The sequence below is a fragment of the Leptinotarsa decemlineata genome, unplaced genomic scaffold, assembly GCF_025532065.1.
Source record: "Leptinotarsa decemlineata unplaced genomic scaffold, Ldec_3_MD MMD2_tig00026282_RagTag_RagTag, whole genome shotgun sequence".
Classification (NCBI taxonomy): Eukaryota; Metazoa; Arthropoda; class Insecta; order Coleoptera; family Chrysomelidae; genus Leptinotarsa; species Leptinotarsa decemlineata.
In genome coordinates this window covers 4,411,836-4,432,916 of record NW_027412668.1, presented here as the reverse complement: position 1 = coordinate 4,432,916, position 21,081 = coordinate 4,411,836, and the positions used below count along the sequence as shown (strand labels likewise).

General features: G+C 32.3%; 2 protein-coding genes across 2 annotated transcripts; one reads left to right on the top strand and one right to left on the bottom strand.

Annotated features, from left to right (window-relative positions):
* Positions 1–377: 377 nt before the first annotated feature.
* On the bottom strand, positions 378–2,115 carry RfC38 (replication factor C subunit RfC38). The gene has a single exon (XM_074179655.1). The coding sequence runs from the start codon at positions 1,683–1,685 to the stop codon at positions 624–626; it is 1,062 nt and encodes a 353-aa protein (XP_074035756.1). The 5' UTR covers positions 1,686–2,115; the 3' UTR covers positions 378–623.
* Positions 2,116–2,446: 331 nt separating this feature from the next.
* On the top strand, positions 2,447–19,734 carry LOC111506556 (cystathionine beta-synthase). Its single transcript, XM_074179654.1, is given in 11 exon segments — positions 2,447–2,810; positions 2,894–3,000; positions 6,031–6,198; positions 9,108–9,289; positions 12,702–12,720; positions 12,723–12,787; positions 12,856–13,141; positions 16,065–16,242; positions 16,997–17,131; positions 17,194–17,381; positions 17,439–19,734. Coding segments are annotated over 11 exon segments (1,593 nt in total). The 5' UTR covers positions 2,447–2,628; the 3' UTR covers positions 17,522–19,734.
* Positions 19,735–21,081: the final 1,347 nt, after the last annotated feature.

Here is a 21,081-nt window from a genome sequence, read left to right as displayed (position 1 = left end):
TTTGAAAATGCTCAACAAAAAAAGTGTCAACTAACAAGATTTAAAACTTCAAATTTCAACAACATGCGGTTCAAATATTTTTAAAAAAGAGATCTCATCAGAATCATATGTTTTCTAATTTAAAAGTTCCAGTTAGATCAAAATTTCTCGGCAGTATTTTAAAGGACCTTTAGTATAGTCCCATAGAAACAATATCTGTCCCTTAACGTGGAATTTGATGCAGAAATGTTGTTCTAAGCGCCATCTGTTAGTAAAATGAACAATCATTTTAAAAGTGACCACTTCACAGTAGCTTTCTGCTATGACCACTTTATATATTGACTATCCTTATTTACAAAGGTGACCCACTTGGTACCAGATGGCTTAAAAATAATAAATTATATTTGCTGGCTGAAGCATTTATTAAACAAAAAATACATGATTTTTATTAAATAACTAGCTGTTGAGCATTCCTGGTCCTTCAAATCAACAAATAACGTATTTCCAACAAACTTAGAGTCACTAAGTATAATTGAAAAACCAATAATAGTCCAAGTACCAGAAATTGTCTAGTTTCTTTAAACATCAAACTCAAATTTTAATAACCATTTTTGGTCTATTGAAAACTTTAACAACCAATCATTTCAAAAATCGCCCATCATTTCTTGCATCATATCCTGATAAATATACATGAACTTTGCAACAAACGATTCCAAATGGAATATGGCTTTGTTCCCTTGAACCATCCTATGTTCGTGAATTGCAGCTTGTTCCACAATTCTTGATCGGATTCCCATATCACAATTTTTTAATAATTCCTCGAGTAGAGTCTTGAATATAATATCAGAAGGAATGCCGTTGGTAATCAACTCATACAAATTTTCCCTTACCTTTGCAAGAGTTTCCATATTCTGGTTTTGCAGTATTCTGCCCGCGGTCTTTTTAATAAATACTTGCCAATCTGGTTCGGGAATGTTCTGATTTTGAGTGAAAGGATACTGCTCTACTTTGCATGCTTCGCAAATTAACAAAGCTCTTCTCAGATTACGATTTGACACTTTCGCAATTCTCTTGGCAAGTTCAACCGGAAGAGTGAGATCCTCCTTTTTACAAGTACTCTGCAAGATGCTTATTATTGTCTCTTCAGATGGTGCAGGAACTCTTATACACAAACAACGAGACCTAATGGCAGGAATCACCCTAGATATGGACGTGGCGCAAAGTATGATGCGACAGTTGGCTATATATTTCTCCATCGTTCTGCGGAGAGCATGTTGGGCATCTTTCGTTAGATCATCGACATCAGTTAAAACGATTACTTTGAAATCCCTCTGAGCATTAGAATTTAACTGCTGACTCTGAGCTACGTTTTTGATAATGTCCATCACGACCACCCTGTCGTAAATGCCTACATCACTAGGGTTCACTTCGATGTGGTAGTTGCTGCTGACAGTCATTATTTCAAGTTTTTTGTTAGATGGGGTTGTAAAAGACATCATCTCCATTTTCAGCCTTTCAACTCCCGGACCGTACAAGTCTCTGAGCAAGCACATTATCCTGGTTTTCTTGCCTGCTCCCAAGGGGCCATACACGAGTAAATGAGGAAAATCACCATCTTTTGTGAGATTTTTCAAGTTTGAAGCTTGATCCTTGTGGTAGTCCAAGTTTGCAAGATCTTTAGGGCGGTATTTGTCTGCCCACAACATTCTGTACTCTTTCAAAACTAACGTGTTTAAAAATCCTGAGATGATGAAACCCAAACAAATTATAAGTCTACAAAAATATAAGCAAACCTTCCCGCCATAAATATTTGAGGTTATTTTATTAATGTTTCAGCTGGGTGCGTCCTAAGACATTTATCCAGCCAATAGCTTTATGGTTGAGGTTTCGTTTCATTGTTACATCAATACGTGAGGTAGGTTTTTGGACTTTACTCAGTTGTACATACAGGTCTGGTATAATTCTGTCTGTATTCCAATAGTTTGTTTACATAATTGTATCTTCTACAATGATGAAACAGCATAAAAAGTAACTTGGACTATTGTACATTCTTTACATTATATTATACTTTTGTCTTCGACAATGACAGAACTGCATAAAAAGTAACTTTTGGAACGCCCATGAGTAAAACTTAAATTTTCTTCATAATACCACTGTATATACTAAATTGAAATGTTCATAAGACAGTCTGGGTGGCGCTGGTGTTTGAGAAAAGTTGTTTAAATTGATGGTCAAAGTTAAAATTGTAGTGTATTTTGAATATTTTGAAGACGAAAAAAAAAAGGATTTTTTTTTACTGTTTCAGATTTCAAATGAACATGTTACTTGACATGATTCTTCCATGTTTTAAACGTATTGTACAAATATTCTGTGAAATACGTTTTGTGCTGTGAACCAATAACAAGCAGATTCCTTTCCCCTTCCTTAACCAAAGTGAGTATTGGTAGTTTATTGGTCACTTTTATTTTAGGTTTTAATTTAATTAATTGATGATCATTTGCATTCGAAGTGTAGTTCCGTATAGGTTGTTGCTGTTCGTTTCGTTTTATTTAGTAGTGTTTTCGAAGTTTTAGCTAATTATATACAGTAATTTATATCCTATTACCAAACTCAGTGAAAGCGCCTACGTCTTCTTTGGAAATAAAAAATATGACTGAAGTTGCAGCTCAGATAAACTCTGGAGAGAACATTGAAAATGTTAAACGTCTGAAAGCTAATCTAAATTTTTGGTCTCCTTTGAATGATAATTTCAATGTTCCTGACAAAAAGTCTGCCTGCACGTGGCACAAAAATGCCAACAGACAATCAACCCCTCATTCTACAAAAGATTGGTAAGCATTTATTGATATGTTTATTTCTATAAAATGCATAGGATATTCCATACACGATATCACATTCACGATCGCTATTTCAGGAAACGAACTTCTAAAATACTCCCCAATGCCTTGGCTGCTATTGGAAATACCCCAATGATAAAACTGAACAAAATCCCACAGGCTGAAGGTCTAAAATGTGAAGTATGTAAGTGTTATTTTTGTTTTTTTTGTGTAATGAAGGCAGAGAGAAATTACATTATAAACGTGTAAGGAACCGAAAAGTTATTTTTAGATCGCTATGATTGAATATGTTAATGAATAGTGTGCGAAATTAACCGATTAGACCCAATTTGTGCTAGAATTTTTTCTAAATATAAGCAAAATCATATTTTTATAAAATGCCTCAGTCTAGGTACCTAATCATTAAGTTGAATTTTTCCATATTTTTCCTTATTTTTGATCACCTAATTATAGGACACAAAATATGAAGAAACCTTTCAAATTATCAGGTCAATCAACAATATACAGTGCTTTTCAGAATCCATCCATGAAACTTTGTCGTTTATAATGCAATTTTGAATATGCATTTGATATGTGTGCAGAATTTCCTCAAATTGACTGAAGTTAAATTTTCATTTTCATTGGTGTGTTGTTTTACGGTTAATAGAGTCATATTATTGGTAAAAAATATATCACATATGTCATTGAAAAATAAAAATTATACATGTGATTTGATTTATATTCATGTTACTGGTAAGAAACGATTATTTCAACTAAAAAATATCAGTTTTACCAAGAAATAGTAGATTTAGAAGTTATAATTACATAAAACATTATTTTCAATATTTCTTTTCATTATTTTTAGGCTTTTTAAAATGATTCAGTATATACGGGTTTTTGGGGATGCTGGATCTGAATTTGAAAACAATTTTCATTTATGTCAACTCCTATTATACTAATTGACCTTACTATCCTCCATAAAATAGCTCATTTTCTCTGGCCAAATATGTTCGGAATTACACTCTAAACAACAGATATGTATAGGTGGATTCATTAAAAGCTGGATATACTGTATTATTTAACTAAACATTTATACTTAATAGTTTTTGCATACTCGATCTATTTTATTATTTTTGGCCTAAGCAACAACACTTCATTCAGTGCTTGTTTTGCAAAAGCGAGCGGTTAGATACTTATGCAAGGTGTGAGTGCGTGAGTCATGCAGACCATTATTTTTGAGAAAAAAAATTCTCACTATTACTTGTATTTTCATACTTAAAACTGTTTGCCTGATTTACAAAAACCAATTTGATAAGAAATACTCATATTATTATAAGTCCTAATGTTTTCATCTGTTCTGATTATTCAAACTTCAATATGTTGAAATTTATTATGGGTTAATCATTTGATATGTTATGAAAAATAGTTTATTATCATTTGATGGAGGCCTTCAAGATTGCAACATAATAATCTCGGAAATTACTGTTACAGTTGAACTTTCTTAAGAGTTATGATAACACCTCTTTAAATTGTATCAAAGCGTGTGAAAGTCTGGTTTTATCAAATGCTATCAATAAATGATTGTTCAATGGTATGAGAATAATTGTTTAATGACGTTGGTTTACATTTTTATTGTTATACATTTCTTCACGTTGTTTTTTATAATATGAATATACTTTGGGTCATTAGGTTTAATATTATGAATTGGTCAATTGTGCTTTATGAAACATTTTGGAAATAAAAAAAAACACTTCATTGTTTAACCACGCATTAAACTTGTAGGATAGTTTATACAAGAATCATTTACCAACTAATGCCGATAGGAAAATTGTTGAAAAACTTCAGCAACAAATTTTGTGTAAAAATGGATTTAAGTGCTCAAAAACACTTGTGGCAGTTCTTTCCAAAATAGCATAGTACATCAGCAGTTTTTGCCACATGGTTGTACGATCAATAAGAAGTATTTTGAGGCGATTGAGGATCTAAAAACTGGGGATCTCAACTGGGAGATCTCAAGAACATAAAAAAGTGCATATCAGAACCGCTTTGAAGATTAAAAAAAGGGCTGGCAAAAGTGCATTATATCTAAGTGGGACTACTTAGAAGGAGACAAAATAGAAATTGATGAATAAATCAATATTTTTTGAGAAAAATGAAAATTCACCCAATTTTTTGAACATACCTTATACATGAATGGTAGGTTTCAAGGATTTGTGATGATTATAGGAAAAATCTATTCAAAGGTAAATCATTTTCAATGCCCTGTTATAAAAAACTCCCATCAAATTTGTGCTCTTGGTTTTAGTGGAAATTTCTTGTCATGACTGATGTCATGCATGCGCTTCAGGAAAATATCGGTTAAAATCGGAGAGCATAAATCTCCGGGAGTTCCCTAGAGATCGATCTTGGGAGCGCTTATTTTTTTGTTATTCATAAACGATCTACCTGACTATATCAGTTCAGATTCAGTAGTTCTCTATGCAGATGATACTACATAGGCCATTGATTCAGATAGTTCTGAAGACTTGCAAAAAAAACTAAATAATTTAGCAGAAGAATTCATAAATTGGTGTGAAAGAAATTTCTTGATAGTGAATGCAGAGAAAACAGCATTTCCATTCTAGGTGGAGATCTGTGACTGATATTCAAGTGGTTGTTAAAAATGGTACCATCAATCTTTCTGAAGTTACGAAATTCCTCGGAACTTATATAGATAGTTGAATGAGTTGGGAAAATAATATTGATGCCATAAGCAAAAAAGTGAACACAGTTTAGTATGCTATATTGCATTTAAAAAATATGTTCAGTACCATTCAACTCATCAATGTATATTATGCTCTAATCTACTACAACATATCCAATAACATCAACATCTGGGAATGCTCCAGTAACTTAAGCAGAATATTTGTTTCCCCAAAAAAGAATTATTTGACTCATTTTCAATCTAAAACCAGATGAATTGTGTTGTACATATTTTCGAAAATATAAAATTTTAGCAGTTCCATGTATTTATGTTTTCAAATGTATAAAGTTATATATGCAACATGTTGAGATGTATCAAACATTTTCTCATAGCCATGGTTACCCAACTAGAAATGGAGACCTCATCAGAATTTCTAGACAGCTCATCATTCTATGAAAAAATCCCCTCATATAGAGGTATAAAGTTTTTCAATCATCTTCCCGCAAACCTATACAAATATTCTAATTAAAATATTCCTTATTTCATTCACAGATGTAAAATGTGAATTCCTCAATCCTGGTGGATCGGTGAAAGATCGAATTGCCTTCAGAGTTGTTGAAGATGCCGAGAGACAAGGTTTGCTCAAACCTGGGTCCACCATCATTGAACCAACATCTGGCAACACTGGAATAGGTTTGGCAATGGCAGCAGCTGTTAAAGGTATTTTTGACTTTTTTTGCAATATGTCACAGGAATAGAGTATTCATGTAGATAACTGAAACAGGAGATTTACAATTTTGAACAAGGAAAAACCCAATGTTTGTTTTCCTAAATGCTGTTGATAAGGAGAATTTTTACCATGTTTATCAATTCCAGGATTTCCGATAAAAAGTAATAAGATATTCACTAGAAGATGATATCAATATTTAACTTTATCGAATATGTGCGAATATAATAATAATATTCCTTTATTTTATCATTTGAATGTACAAAGGTTACATAAATGATTAAAAACGTCAATATTGAACAAGGACATGTCAACAATTACAAATTTACGTACACATGTATATATAAAAAACATCAATAGTATAGTTTAAAAATAAAAAAATCATTATCATTAAAAGAAACTGTCTTTATAAAAAAATAGATAGAGGAAAGTTGTATGAGGGCTGTACATAAAGGAAATAATTAGATTCAATTGATCCTTTCCAACACTTTGGATAAATAATAATGAACGAAAACCTAATAATAATAATAATATTTTATTCACCATTCACGATACATAGTGTATATATGGTAAGTCAATCAATAATCAGAATTAATACTAGGTATAAATTTAAAAATGTTAATATTTATAGAAGACGTCACTAAAAAGAAAAAAAAAAGAAATAAATTTATACATACATATAAACACATACACAATTGAAATATATAAAAACGTATACAGATCTAGTTCATATTTTATTTTTCAGAAATTATCGTCTAAAAATTCTTGGAAACTATAGTAGCATTTCTCTAATAGCAAGTCCTTAACTTTCTTTTGAAATATGATGTTACTTCCAGTTCGTTTGAGTGATTCTGGTAGTTTATTGTAATATATGATTGCATTGTAATCCGGAGACCTCTCATAGAATGTCGTTCTATGTTTAGGAATTTTCAATAAGTTGCCGTGTCTGGTGTTATATTCATGTTTCTCAGAATTACACGGATAGTTATCTATATTCTGTTTGGCAAAGATAATACATCGAAAAATGTACACAGCAGGCACCGTAAGAATTTTATTTTCTTTAAAGATAGATCGACAACTGTCTTGATAATTCAAGTTAAAAATCGGTTTTACTAAACTCTTTTGGGAAACAAACTCTCTCAAGAATTTTCTTGCTCGACCCCATGCCAATATATTCAGATTAATATGTGCATATGCCATAGCATAGTAAATGCTTAACAAGCCTGCTGTATTCAAGGTTGATTTCATTTGTTTAATAGCGAAATAGGCTTTATTTAGTTTTGAACATACACTTTCAATGTGTCTACCCCAATTTATACTCTCATCTAAATGAGTGCCTAAAAATTTAGTTTCTATAGAGGGTTGGATGTCGTCAATTACAAAAAGTTCGTTGGGTAACAATTTTCGGTGAAAAAATTTGACTATTACCGATTTGAACGTGTTTAGAATTAACTTATTTCTCTGACACCAGGATGAAAATTGATATACAACCATTTCCAGTTTAACCGCAAGCTGTTCTGCATCCTGATCGGATATTGTTATCGTTGTGTCGTCGGCAAACATGGTAACATGAACGTTTTCTAAATATTGTGGAAGATCATTTACATAAAGAAGAAACAGCAGTGGCCCAAGAACTGAACCCTGTGGTACCCCAAGTTTCACAGTCTGACTGTGAAATTGAATTATTGCATCTCACTATCATGATTCTATCTGTCATATATGATTGTATCCACTTTATTATACTGGCTGGAAGTCCTAGAGGCGCCAATTTATCTATTAAAGTTTCAATACACACTGTATCAAAGGCTTTTGACAAGTCGAAAAATAATGATAAGACATATTTGTTGTTGTCAATCTCTTTATATATATAATTAAGCAAGTAACACGAGGCTGTTTCAATCGACCTGTTTTGCCTGAAACCTTGCTGAGAAGTACTTACTAATTTGTTCTTTTCTAAGTGATAAATCACTCTTGTAGACACTATTTTTTCAAACAATTTCCAATAATGATAATAATGATTTGAGAATAAAAAGGACACTACTTCAAGTTTATATATTATCATATTGGATATTCATTGACAATAAAAGCAGTGTCTCAGTAGATAGTTTCTTACAATTTTTGAAAACAGGTTGAGAACATTATATTCTGAAGGAAGACAATTATACAAATTACAATCAAGGCTAGTTTTTGAGATTTGCTCAGACAAAATCGATCTTTTCGGCATTCTGTGTGTCTGATCAAGGAACTTTTTGTTGAAAAGGTGTTTTAATGAAAAGGTGTTGCCAATGATCTCTGTAATTAGAGTTAGTAATGATCCGTATACCTTTCTCTTGAATACTGAAAACATTTGCAGCCCCTGTAGAATTTCTCCAGAGAACGACACCATAACTGATAGAAGAGTGGAAGAGAGAGAAGTAGGTTATTTTCAGAGTATGAGGACTAGTTATATCTCTCATTTGTCAAAAAATAAAAATAGTTGTACATAATTTACTTGTCAAATGATCAGTGTTACAGTTTCAAGTTAATGCCCTAAGTTATTACTCAGAAACTGCTAATTCGATTTTCAATTATAAAAAAGTATTGGATAGAGAATTGAAATACCTATTAAACGAGTTACCACAACCGAGTTGAAAAAAATGTGGAGCGCCCTTTCGGCGACGATTGATGTAACATCAATGTCTTTCTTATCAAAAAGTACTAAAAATGATACCTTTCTACGTAAATTTTGTCCCGCCCTGATGTCTTGTTCTATTCAAATGACCTGCATATGTTATTAAGCTAAATAAGAGTTTATAAATAGACCATCACAGATGAATGCTATTCAGTTATCTTTCTCTGATGACTAATATCCTGCAAAACCATTCAAAATTAGAAAATTCTTATGATTTTGTGAATTTTTCAGGATACAGATGTGTCATCGTCATGTCGGAGAAGATGTCGAACGAGAAAGTTTCAGTTTTGACAGCTCTTGGCGCTGAGATTGTGCGTACTCCTGTAAATGCAGATTCGAATTCAGCGGAAGGAATGTTCGGGGTGACACACAGATTGAGAAAGGAAATACCTAATTCGGTCATTTTAGATCAAGTATGTGCTTTTATTATCGAAAGTAATAATGATGATAGTAAAAATAATCTTTATTTGAAGTAAGAACATCCTAATTTACATACATTTCTAATATTTTTGTTACAAATTTGTTATATATTGGAATTATTTGAAAAATATATGACAAACATTAGATGAATACATTCTAAAGTGGATCAATAAGATAGGCATGATAATATCTCAAGAAAGAAAATTGTAGCTACAGGTAACAAACACATAATACATATCATATTTGTGCATTGAAAACAAATTTCTTCAGTTCGTTTTTGAACATGTTCAGAGATTGGCTATTTTCAATTATACAGGGTGTAACTGAATAAGTGTAAAACATTTGAGGCGGTGAATCCTCATTGAAAAAAGATAGGATCTTTCATATAAAGAAACTTCATTGAAGCATCCCTTGTTTAGATACAGCCCCTTAAAGGGGGTACATAAAATTTGTAAAACAATTTTTTCACTAGCACTGAAAAAGTTACAATATTGAAATCAACCTGACGTTTTGTACTACCAAAAAGACACTTAGCCTGTATTTATTTAGTTTACCCCATGGTTGTAAGGGATGGAAAACGCAACCCTTAAAATTTATTTCCACTGTAACTTTTTGTCTTATTATTTGTTTACCATTTTAAAATTTGTTTCTGATAGCCTGTTTCATTCTAAACAAAAAATGTCCCTTGGGTTTTTTGCCCAAAATAAACCAGTTCGCAGCAAAAAATATTTTACGAACAACTACAGAGATACATCATCATAAATGCGAACTGGATTTATTGTTATTTTGTAATTAGTACCTGCATTGAACGATTAAAGGGTATAATAAACAAAACTAATTTATTAATAACAAAACACACAATACGTAGAAATCATAATAAATGTTCAATATGTCTACCTTCAGACATTACGCATGCGTCTAGACGTCGGCGCATTGAGCCACGTATTCGCTCAAATATTCCTGGAGTCTCTCTGATTACCCTGCACGCATTGATGATGCGGTTTCTCAAGTCCTATACATCGCGAACAGGAGTACGATAAACCAAATGCTGTAAATGGCCCCAAATATAGAAATCGAGAGGATTGAGATCCGGCGATCGAGCGGGCCAGTTCTGTGGTCCTCCTCAACCTATCCACTGATTTGCATATGTTTCAATTAAATGCTGACGTGCTACTTGACTAAAGTGGGCGAGAGTCCTATCATGCATAAAAAACATATCCCTTCTGACGCCCAAAGGAACTTCCTCTAGCAGTACTGGATGCACTTCTCTTAAAAATTGAACATATGTCTCACCATTTAATCGAGGAGGTAGAAAATGAGGCCCAATTAAATCATTCCCAATAACTCCGAGCCACACGTTAAGAGAAAACTGTTCTTGATGGTTAGTTTCGACAATAGCGTGAGGTTTTCATCATCCCATATGTGGTAATTATGAAAATTAATAATCTTGTCCCGAGAAAAACTACATTCGTCTGTGAATTCTATCATCTTCAGAAAGTCACAATTTCTTCTAATCATTTTCAGCATCCATTTGCAAAATTCAAGACGGTTCGGAAAGTCTCGCGGTAACAGTGCCTGTACTCGTTGCAGATGGTAAGGGTATAAGAGTTGTTCCTTTAAAATTCGAAATACCGTCATATTATCAATATTTAGCTGGAAAGCAATCTCTCTAGTACTGGTAGTAGGTTGTTCTTCAATCAAATTAAGTACTGCTTCCTCAAGCTGTGGTGTTCGTACTTCTCGATGGCGACCACAATCCTGCGTTCTTTTGTCAAATGAACCATATTCTCGTAATCGTTGATGAAGTCGAGCAAATATTCTATGTGAAGGATGCTGCCGTTGAGGATACATTTCAGCATATCTTCTAGAAGCTTCTAACCCATTCCCCTGTGACAAACCGTAAATGTAATACATATTAGCCATTTCCTCATTTGTGTATGCCATTTTAATAACAAGTGAATTATTGAAGTAACAAATTAAGAACAGAACAACAATACACAATTAGTAATAATTCAATTTCGAAAATTCACAAACTGACAGCGTCATACCAATTTAATTGTCACTATCGCTAATAGCAACCTACTAGATAGATTAGTTTCGTTTTGCTACGAACTGGTTTATTTTGGGCAAAAAACCCAAGAGACATTTTTTATTTAGAATGAAACAGGCTATCGGAAATAAATTTTAGGGGTTGCGTTTTCCACCCCTTACAACCATGGGGTAAACCAAATAAATTACTGGCTAAGTGTCTTTTTGGTAGTACAAAACGCCAGGTTAATTTCAATATTGTAACATTTTTAGTGCTTGTGAAAAAATTGTTATACAAATTTCATGTACCCCTTTTAAGGGGCTGTATCTCAACAAGGGATGCTCCAATGAAATTTCTTTATATGAAAGATCCTATCTTTTTTTCGATGAGGAATCACCTCCTCAAATGTTTTACACTTATTTAGTTACACCCTGTATTTGGTAATTTGTTGAACCGATCAAAACCCTTGAAAAACAAAGAATTCATTGTGTTTTTGGTTTTTGTTCTGTTTATATATAAATTATTAATATTTCGAGTGAAGTGGTGGTAAATATCATGATGAAAGACAATGTACTGTTTAAAATAAGATGGTCCTAAATTGTTCAATATTTTGTATACAAAAATCATTGTGAAATATAATAAGTCTTTGGGAAATGGATTGCCAATTTAAAACATTAAGCATAGTAGTAATAGGGGTATCTTTACGGCACTGCAAAATAATCCTCATACCACGATTCTGAAGTTTTTGGATCTGAGACAATTTATTCTGATTGAATAGATATAGGATAGAGGAACAGTAGTCAAAGTGTGGCTGAACAATTGACTTGTATGAGCCTTATGAGCTATCATAAGTACGGTTAATCATGACCTTTTATTGTATTTTAATATATATTGCACATGTCTAAATTTTAAATCTTATACTATATATTGATAATCTGTTACTAGACGTAAATTGTTCTTTTAATGATATAAATATATATATATTATATATATATATATATATATATATATATATATATATATATATATATATATATATATATATATATATATATATATATATTATTTTAATTTAACTAATATGACTGTGAATTTGCTGTGACTTGCCATAAATGTATAAACTACTTAATCTGGTCAAATAAACTACTACTACTTGTAAACTGTGATACTTGACTCGGTTGAAAGATTACTAGCAATTCTAAAGAAAAATAATAATTTTTTTGAATTTTTTTTATGAATATACTCAAAATGTTCATCAAATGATAGAGTGTTATCCATCAGGAATCCCAGATATTCAGTTAAATTCACTAATCTAATTATTTCATCATCAATGCATCATCAATCATATAAATCTTGTTTTTTTTTTGTTTTTTCAGTATTCTAATCCTGGCAACCCCTAGCTCATTACGATACCACTGCAGAAGAAATTTATGATCAGTGTGATAAGAAAGTGGATATGATAGTGAGTGTTTTGTAACTTTTGACGAAATTTACACGAATTATCTTTCATGAATAACTACATTATTTCAGGTAATAGGTGCAGGGACCGGGGGTACAGTGTGTGGTATTGGCAGAAAATTCAAGGAGATATCTCCTGAAACTAAGATCGTCGCTGCAGATCCGGAGGGTTCACTCCTCGCTCTTCCTGAGCATCTGAACAAGACTGATACATCTTTTTATGAAGTCGAAGGAATCGGCTATGATTTTATTCCCACCGTTTTGGATAGATCGGTAGTTGATGTGTGGATCAAAACCAGAGATAAGGAATCTCTTCCCATGGCCAGAAGGTTGATAAAGGAGGAGGGACTTCTCGTAGGTGAGTGTAAAATGATTATATACAGTGAGCTCACAAAGTTGGGGGAGGGGTAAACTTCCACAAAAATATATAATGCATTTGCAAAGTCCATAAGAAAATCTAGCAAACTTTAGGCCTACATCGCTCATTCCAACCTTAGCAAAATTAATTGAAAAACTGGTAAAAAAAAAAGAATCATGGAATTTTTGACCAGTAATGGGATATTGAGTACACATCAGTATGGCTTTCAGAATTTTAAGAGTACAAGTGAAGCTATATAAACAGTATTGCAATTGGTATATAATGAAATCAACAGCGGGAAGTCACTGCAGCAGTGCTTTGTGACTTATCCAAAGCTTTTGACTGTGTCAATCACAGCATATTGCTTCGGAAACTCACAAGATATGGTTTTAGGGACAACAGTCATATTTGGATTAGTTCATACCTTTCTGATAGAAAACAATTTGTAAGAATGTCATCTAACTCATACGTTGGAGAGATAAATTATGGAGTACCTCAAGGCTCTGTGTTAGGTCCTATACTGTTTCTATTATATATTAATGATTTAACCAACATATCGATTACAGCAAACTTTATCTTATTTGCTGACGACACCACAATAGTGTGGCATGACAAGGACTAAAACAGATTGCATAACAAAATGTGCCAAGACATGAAAAAAGTGAAGAATTGGTTTGACTCGAATCTTTTATCATTGAATACCAGCAAAACAAATATGTAAGCATTCAAGTATAATATTCTGATATCACCCTAGACAATAACACAATAAAAAATAACTCAACTTTGAAATTTTTGGGAATTTATTTAGATATTGGCATCAGGATGTTTCGCACTCATAATATAGAAATAGAAACCGTTAGTGCGACGAAATATCTTGGAGTCTTAATCGATAGAGGCTTAACATTCAAAGAACACGTACAAGAGGTAATAAAAAACTATCTAAAGAAATGTTAGCCTTCTAGGAAGGATTTCGTCAACACTTACAAAATCTACAAAAATTATAATATATAACACACTTATATTACCACATTTTACATTTTGTGCATCGATAATATATACTGCCAATAAAAATGAAATGGATAGATTACAAAAACAGCAAAACCGAGCCATGAGGATCATATTAAGAAAACCAAGAGAGACACCAATCAAAGCAATGCTGAAGGAATTGTAATGGATGGCTGTGACAGATCTCATATATTACTATACAATGATAATGATATATAAAATGAATAATCACCTATCACCGACATACCTGAGTAGGCATATTGAATACAATGAGAATCATCATCATTATAATACAAGAACGCGTAATAACATATATGTAGGAGTTAAAAATAAAAAGTGTACTGAGAAATCCATTTACCATGCAGGAATGTTAGCTTTTAATAGTTTGAACAAAAATATTGAAGAATGTAGCACTCTTGCATTATTCAAAAGAAAGTTGAAGAGTCATCTATTGGGTGAATGACCTAGTCTTTATATAATATAAATTTTGACTGTATAAACTTTTTTTTTATTGTATATTTGTATTTTGTTTGTGTTTTATATTGACTAACAACTGTAATATTTTAAGTAGATGTTGTATATTTATTGTAGTACTTATACTTTGAAATTTTATTCCTGAGTTTAGTTGACTAACACATTGTGGTGTCGTATTTGATTATAGATGTATTGTATTAGCAGTTTCATTGCCAAATAAAGGATTTATATATACTCTGTCTTGCAGAAAATGGCTATCAGGTTCTTATGTAAAGCGAAATGGTGGGATACGTGTAAATCCCTTTTTCGAGAACATAGAATCCTTATGGTTATTTCGATATTTATATTGGAAATTGTGTCAATTATACATAAAAATAGGGAGAACTATGAATCTACAGCTACAGCCACATACCATACAAGGCGGTCAAATGAACTGAATCCACCAATTCCAAAAACACATGTTTGGTTCAAAACTCGATGATATATAATGGAATCAGGATATACAATAAACTTCCCAATGAAATCAAAAAGACTCCTTTTATCATATTCAGAAAGAAATGTACAAAACTATTAAGTGATAAAGCCTATTACGACATGCAAGAATATTTTGACGACGCCCTGTAATTTAGAATGTGTGTAAATTGCGATTGTACTGTGTGTGAAAAACATTTTTTATTCGTTGTCCTAGTTCTTGTCATGCAACCTTTGCATATGTATGTATATATAGTTTATATTTTATTTTAATCATTTACATTTCATACATTTATACTTCACATCTTATATTCATGTTTATATCAATATTTATTTATGACATTGTGTTTGCAACAAAAATTTTATTTTTAAACAGTAAACATATTATTATCGATCAATCATAAATTAAAAATATTTTCTTACAATCACCCCAACCTTACAAAATGCACATTACCACTTTCTCATAGAACATAACTACTTCATTTTCATATAGACAATACAAATTGATTGAGATGCTCAATATCTTTTGTTTTTTATCTTTTGTGTTTCAAAGGATAAAAAAACAAGGATAAAACATTACTAGGTCTGTCCAGAAAAAAAGGTGAATGTTAAAATATACATTTGATTAACAGTTTTTTTTAATGTTGATACATCGTGACATTCGATGGCTTCTATGTTACAAAATTGAGTACTTTTTAAAAGTCACTGTTTACAATATCTGCATTCTCTCATAAATTATATCAGGCAATGAAAATGTCATTTTCATGATTGTATTCATCGGTTTCAGTAATCTGATTTTAATCACGGAATCAATAACCAGTAACCACTCCTCACACCGCGATGTAGGTGGTCATTGGATCCGAGAATTATGTATACTGAGTAGATTGTCCAACTTATGCTGAATTTTAAAAATGCATCATTTTGTTTTCATCTGCATTATGTTCCTATTATTACTGACACCTCAATGTCTCAGGTTCCAGTTGCGGAGCAGCATTGGTAGCAGCCATTGAAGCTGCAAAGGATCTCGAGGCCGGCAAAAGGGTTGTGGTTATATTACCAGATAGTATAAGAAACTACATGACGAAGTTTGTCTCTGATCAGTGGATGGAAGCAAGAGGTCTGATGCCCTGTGTTAATACAAAAAATCATTGGTGAGAACATTCAGTTATTTTGAGAAGATGAGACTCTGAACTATGCTCAAATTGAAATTTTGGCAGTGGAATAATAATTTTTCAATTGGCTATTTGTGCACTTGATACGCATTTGCTAGAAAATGAAAATGTAGGAAACGTATTATCAGCTCAACATCAACTGGATTTGAATAAAAAAAACAAATTTCATTTCCACAATGAAACTTTATCTAGCGTTTTATATGTTAAAAAAAATATTAATAATTTCAAATTAAAAGAGCTATAATTCTGGGTAATGTTTCGATTTTTTTTTATTCAGAAAAAATGAAAAGGAAGTAAAAACAGATTTCTCTATTATTTGACCAAAGCTTTTCTTTCCCAAAAACCAGTATTTCGAATAAAGTTTGAAATATTAATCACTAGAATTATGCAAATGTACGAATGCAACAGCTTTTCTATTAAATACTAACACGGATATTGAATTATATCTGTAATTTGTGTAAGTTTGCCCACATGAGCCTTCTTTACAGCATCTTATTGTCCAGCAACAGGAAAAGGATGACCTATGCTTGGAAACTGCACAAATATTTATCAGATGATTCAGATGTAATTCAGTATCCGTCCTGATATTAGCCAGAGATTAATATTTTGAATTCATTCAAGTTATGAGGTCTCAGTTGCCTCGCATATGCTTCTTGAATGAAAACCTTGTTTTACTTCATTATTGATTATCTTCACAGTTTTTTTTACGTTGTCTAGAGGATTTTTTCTTTAGGTGGTGGGATGTAAAAGTAACAGAGCTCAAACTGGAGAAATTGCAAACGGCAACAATGAATATGAACTGCGAAAGGGTTTTGAATATCATGAAAAAGTCTGGATTTGACCAGATACCTGTGGTTGATAATGGAGGGTAAGTAGGTTATAAATGTTTTTTTTCGTAGTTGCACAACTTCAGCATTTTGATTTTTTCAGAGGTATCGTTGGTATGCTGACTCTTCAGAACCTCATGAACGGATTGATTTCTGGAAAAGCAAAGTCCAATGAAAGCATCGAAACGTGTATCGTGAGGATTTATCCCAAAGTATATAAGGCGGCTAATCTCGGGGTGGTATCTAGAATATTGGAAAGGGAGAGTTACGTCATCATCTTGGATGCACAAGGTACTTTGAGTAAACATTTATCTTTGTTCAATTTTTCATCATGTGATTATTTTCTAGGCACTGGATCTTCGCAGGTCGATAAACCAGTGGCGATAGTCACCGCCATTGATCTTCTTCAGTTCGTTCAGAAGAAGAGCTGATAATCTTGTATGGTTAATATTTCGAGGTATATCGTATCGGGATTAGAAATAAAATATCTTCAAGAGTGCTTACTGGTGACTAGCAGCGACGGCTAGTCAGAGGAGGCAAGGGGAGGCTTAGCCTCCCCATAAAATTTGAGGCTATTCATCGCAATAAATTGAAAGATATTGACAAATGATTATGATTATTTTTTTCTAAAAATGCTTGGGTATCATTACTTTACCATTAATTTTTAATATAAATACATAATATGTCCGAAAAAAACACTATCGCTCACTACGTAGTACGTACCACACTGTATCCTGCATCAACAAATGTCAAACGCACCGCCCATGAACGAATAAACCATCAACCCGAAATAATAAATGCCATACGTTGCAAGGGAGCCAAGCCTCCGACCGTTTTAAAAAAACACAAGCTCCGCGAGACCGATCCAACCAGCGACATACGTCCAGATTTGTACTTTTAGTTGCAGAAATTATAGCGTTAGGGGAGGCTAGCCTCCAGTTAGTCTCCGTTAGTGTACGATTGCGTTTGTTTTTTATTTAATTATTCGGACGGGATGCTGTGACGGACCGGGACTGAAAAATATTTCGGTAAATCGTTTCTTGATAATATTTGTTATTTGTGTATAAAACAGGCAGTATTGTGTTACAGCAGTGCTTTTTGGTAATATTTTTAATGTGTTTTTAAAGTGTTTTCTTTCAATTCCAAGGTATTTTCAGGTTTTCACTTTTCGGTAAGTTTTTTGTCCATTTAATATGAATAAGTTGGATGAAATTAAAAAATCTGACAAATAATTTCAAGTCTTTATCTTATGATAATGAATTTTACATTATTAAATCTCTGGGAAGGCCTCAACCAAATCTGATTTAAATTAAAGCGTCAGATAATAGACAAAATCGAGGATTTAATATACTAATATACGATAAATGCGATTGGTTAACCGGCTCCATTGAACGAGAAAAACTTTTTTGTTGGCCCTGTGTTTCATTTTCCGTACAAACCGAATACCAAACGCGGTCTAAAATAGGATACTCCGATTTAAAAAAATTACCTCGTTCTACAGAAAGACATTTTAAATCTGAGGAGCATATATTTTCGTCTTGTAAATTAAAATTGTTTAGCAAACAAAATATAGAAACAGCTTTAGATACAGCTCAAAAAGAAGCCATAATTTCTTTTAATAATCAGGTTAGGGAAAATCGGTCGAATTGAAAAAGACTTATCGATATTACGATTTATTTGGGCTCCCAAGAATTAGCTTTTCGCGGAAACGATGAAACCGAAGATTCGAATAATCGCGGCAATAACAAGAAACTTTCAATGTTATGGGGCAAATATGATTAACAATTTGGCACTTTTTTAAACGGTAGCGTTTTTTCGGGAACCTCAAAAAGCATCCAAAATGAGCTTATAGAGAGTGTATCATATATTATTAAGGAAACTATAAGCAAGGAGATTGAAAGTGTTTCTTTCTTTGCATAGGAAATTGATGAAACTACCCGATATTACCGGTACATCACAACTTACAATCGTTTTTAGATTTGTCAAAGATGATCATAATTAAGTACTTGTGCTATTTGTAGCAATTTTTAACGAAACTGTTATATTAGAGAAAATTATTATCATTTATTGACTGAGAAGAGTTCATTTATATTAAATAACTAACTAAATAACGGCAATACACAATATTTGTTTGAATTTATGCAAATATTACGTATTTTGCTTTAAATAGGTGCGGCACCCCAAAAAATTTTCGCGCTCCGGCGGGTTTTTTTGTGTGTATATAGTCTTTATGACTTTAGCCTCCCCTGTTCTCCAATGCACGAGCCGTCACTGGTGACTAGGTTGATACTTGAGGAAGTTCCTACGGTATAATCAGAATACAAAATTTATAAGAGGGAACTTTCCCAAATGAATCATCTCTCGAACACTGTCAGTAAATTTTTAAAAGTAATGCTTTTTTGTAGTGAATTTTATAATGAATAATTTTATGTAAGCTTCAAGGTCTCCATTATTTTCCAACTTTTATATATGAACATAATGATACGACTTGAGTGCCCTAAATTTTTTAGATTTTTATTGGAGGAAAATAGGATCTTTATTATTGAAAATTTCATTGTTACAAAAAATTTAATAACTAATTTTATCTCGTTTTTCATGTTTCTAGAGGTAATATCAATTAGAAAATATATATTTCGAAATGAAATGTCGAATTATTCATCCCTCCCAACTACCCACCCCGTAGGTTCTGGTTTCTGGTAAATGCCTGCTGCCGGTAAACAACTACTTCCCGGCCAGTACCATGTTGGATATTGAATTATATCTTTCAAACATAAATACCTCACAAAAGTTTGTTTTGCAGATGTTTCTCATTCATCCAGCAGCAGAACCACGCTGAAGTTATTCGAAAAGATCACCTACAGACCGGTTTCAAATTATTATCTCTAATCAGTGCAGGAAAGATCTGACCCAAACAGCAAACTGGTTGGGTCTCGATTGATTTCAATGCGACTCAACTGCATACATGAAACCTTTGCCTAAGAGAAAGATTGTTAACTACTAACAGCTCCATCTTGTGAACAAAGCCCCAAGTGTGGAAGAAACATTCCATGTACCAATACTCTAAAAGAGATACATACATAATAGAAATGTTCATCTCTCATGAATTGTGCAATTTCATGACGAAATGAAGGTTCAGTAAAACTTCAACTAGTTGCAACAGAAAATATTAAAGTTACAGTATTAGTTGGCGAAGCGTGAATTTGTTTTTTGGTATCAACGGCATCAAAAAAAATATTTTTGAAGACAGAGTAGTCACATTTATAGCCACAATAAACCCTTATGGGTTGCGGTGGAGGGTCGAATAGACCCACTCACTTTAGACCTAGTCACATTTATGAAACTAATACATTGTCTTAAAATATATAATTATAATGGTATTCATTTATACAAAATGAAATGTATAATGTGTTGTTTAATTATGATTTTGTGGATGTTTTTTTGTGTAATTAAATAGATATTTAGATATTTATTCATCACTTTTCGTAGCATTTGTAGATTTGTAGAAAGTCAGAATTGTAATTGAAACAATCAACATAATTTAAAATTTCTAGATTGTATCACATAAACTTCCAGATGAGGTACCTATATAGACATGCATATATACATAGACTTAGATTACACACAAATTACATAAAAAAAGACATATCAAACACATTAAAATTGAAAATGATGAAATATTTTATTGAAATAGAGGGAACACATTCAAAAACTCGTTAAAAAATAGTAACAGTGCTCCAACAAATCCGATTCAATTTAAATTTTGAAACTACCGGGATTCAAGTTTTCATTTATGTTGGTAATATCATCAATGAATCCTATCTCAAAGAATTTTTGTCCGACATAAACCAGTTATGTCTGGATCTCTTAAGTAAATCTCTCGACCTAGTAGGATAGTCATGTCCCATACCTTGGGCACCGTAAATAGTTTTGTGTTTATGAATATATAAAAGAGTGAAATATATGTAAATTGTTGGAATTGCATTATGTTCTC

What these genes read in the sequence shown, in the direction of transcription:
- RfC38 (XM_074179655.1), bottom strand. Translation starts at nt 1,685, where the DNA reads ATGTTGTGGGCAGACAAATACCGCCCTAAAGATCTTGCAAACTTGGAC.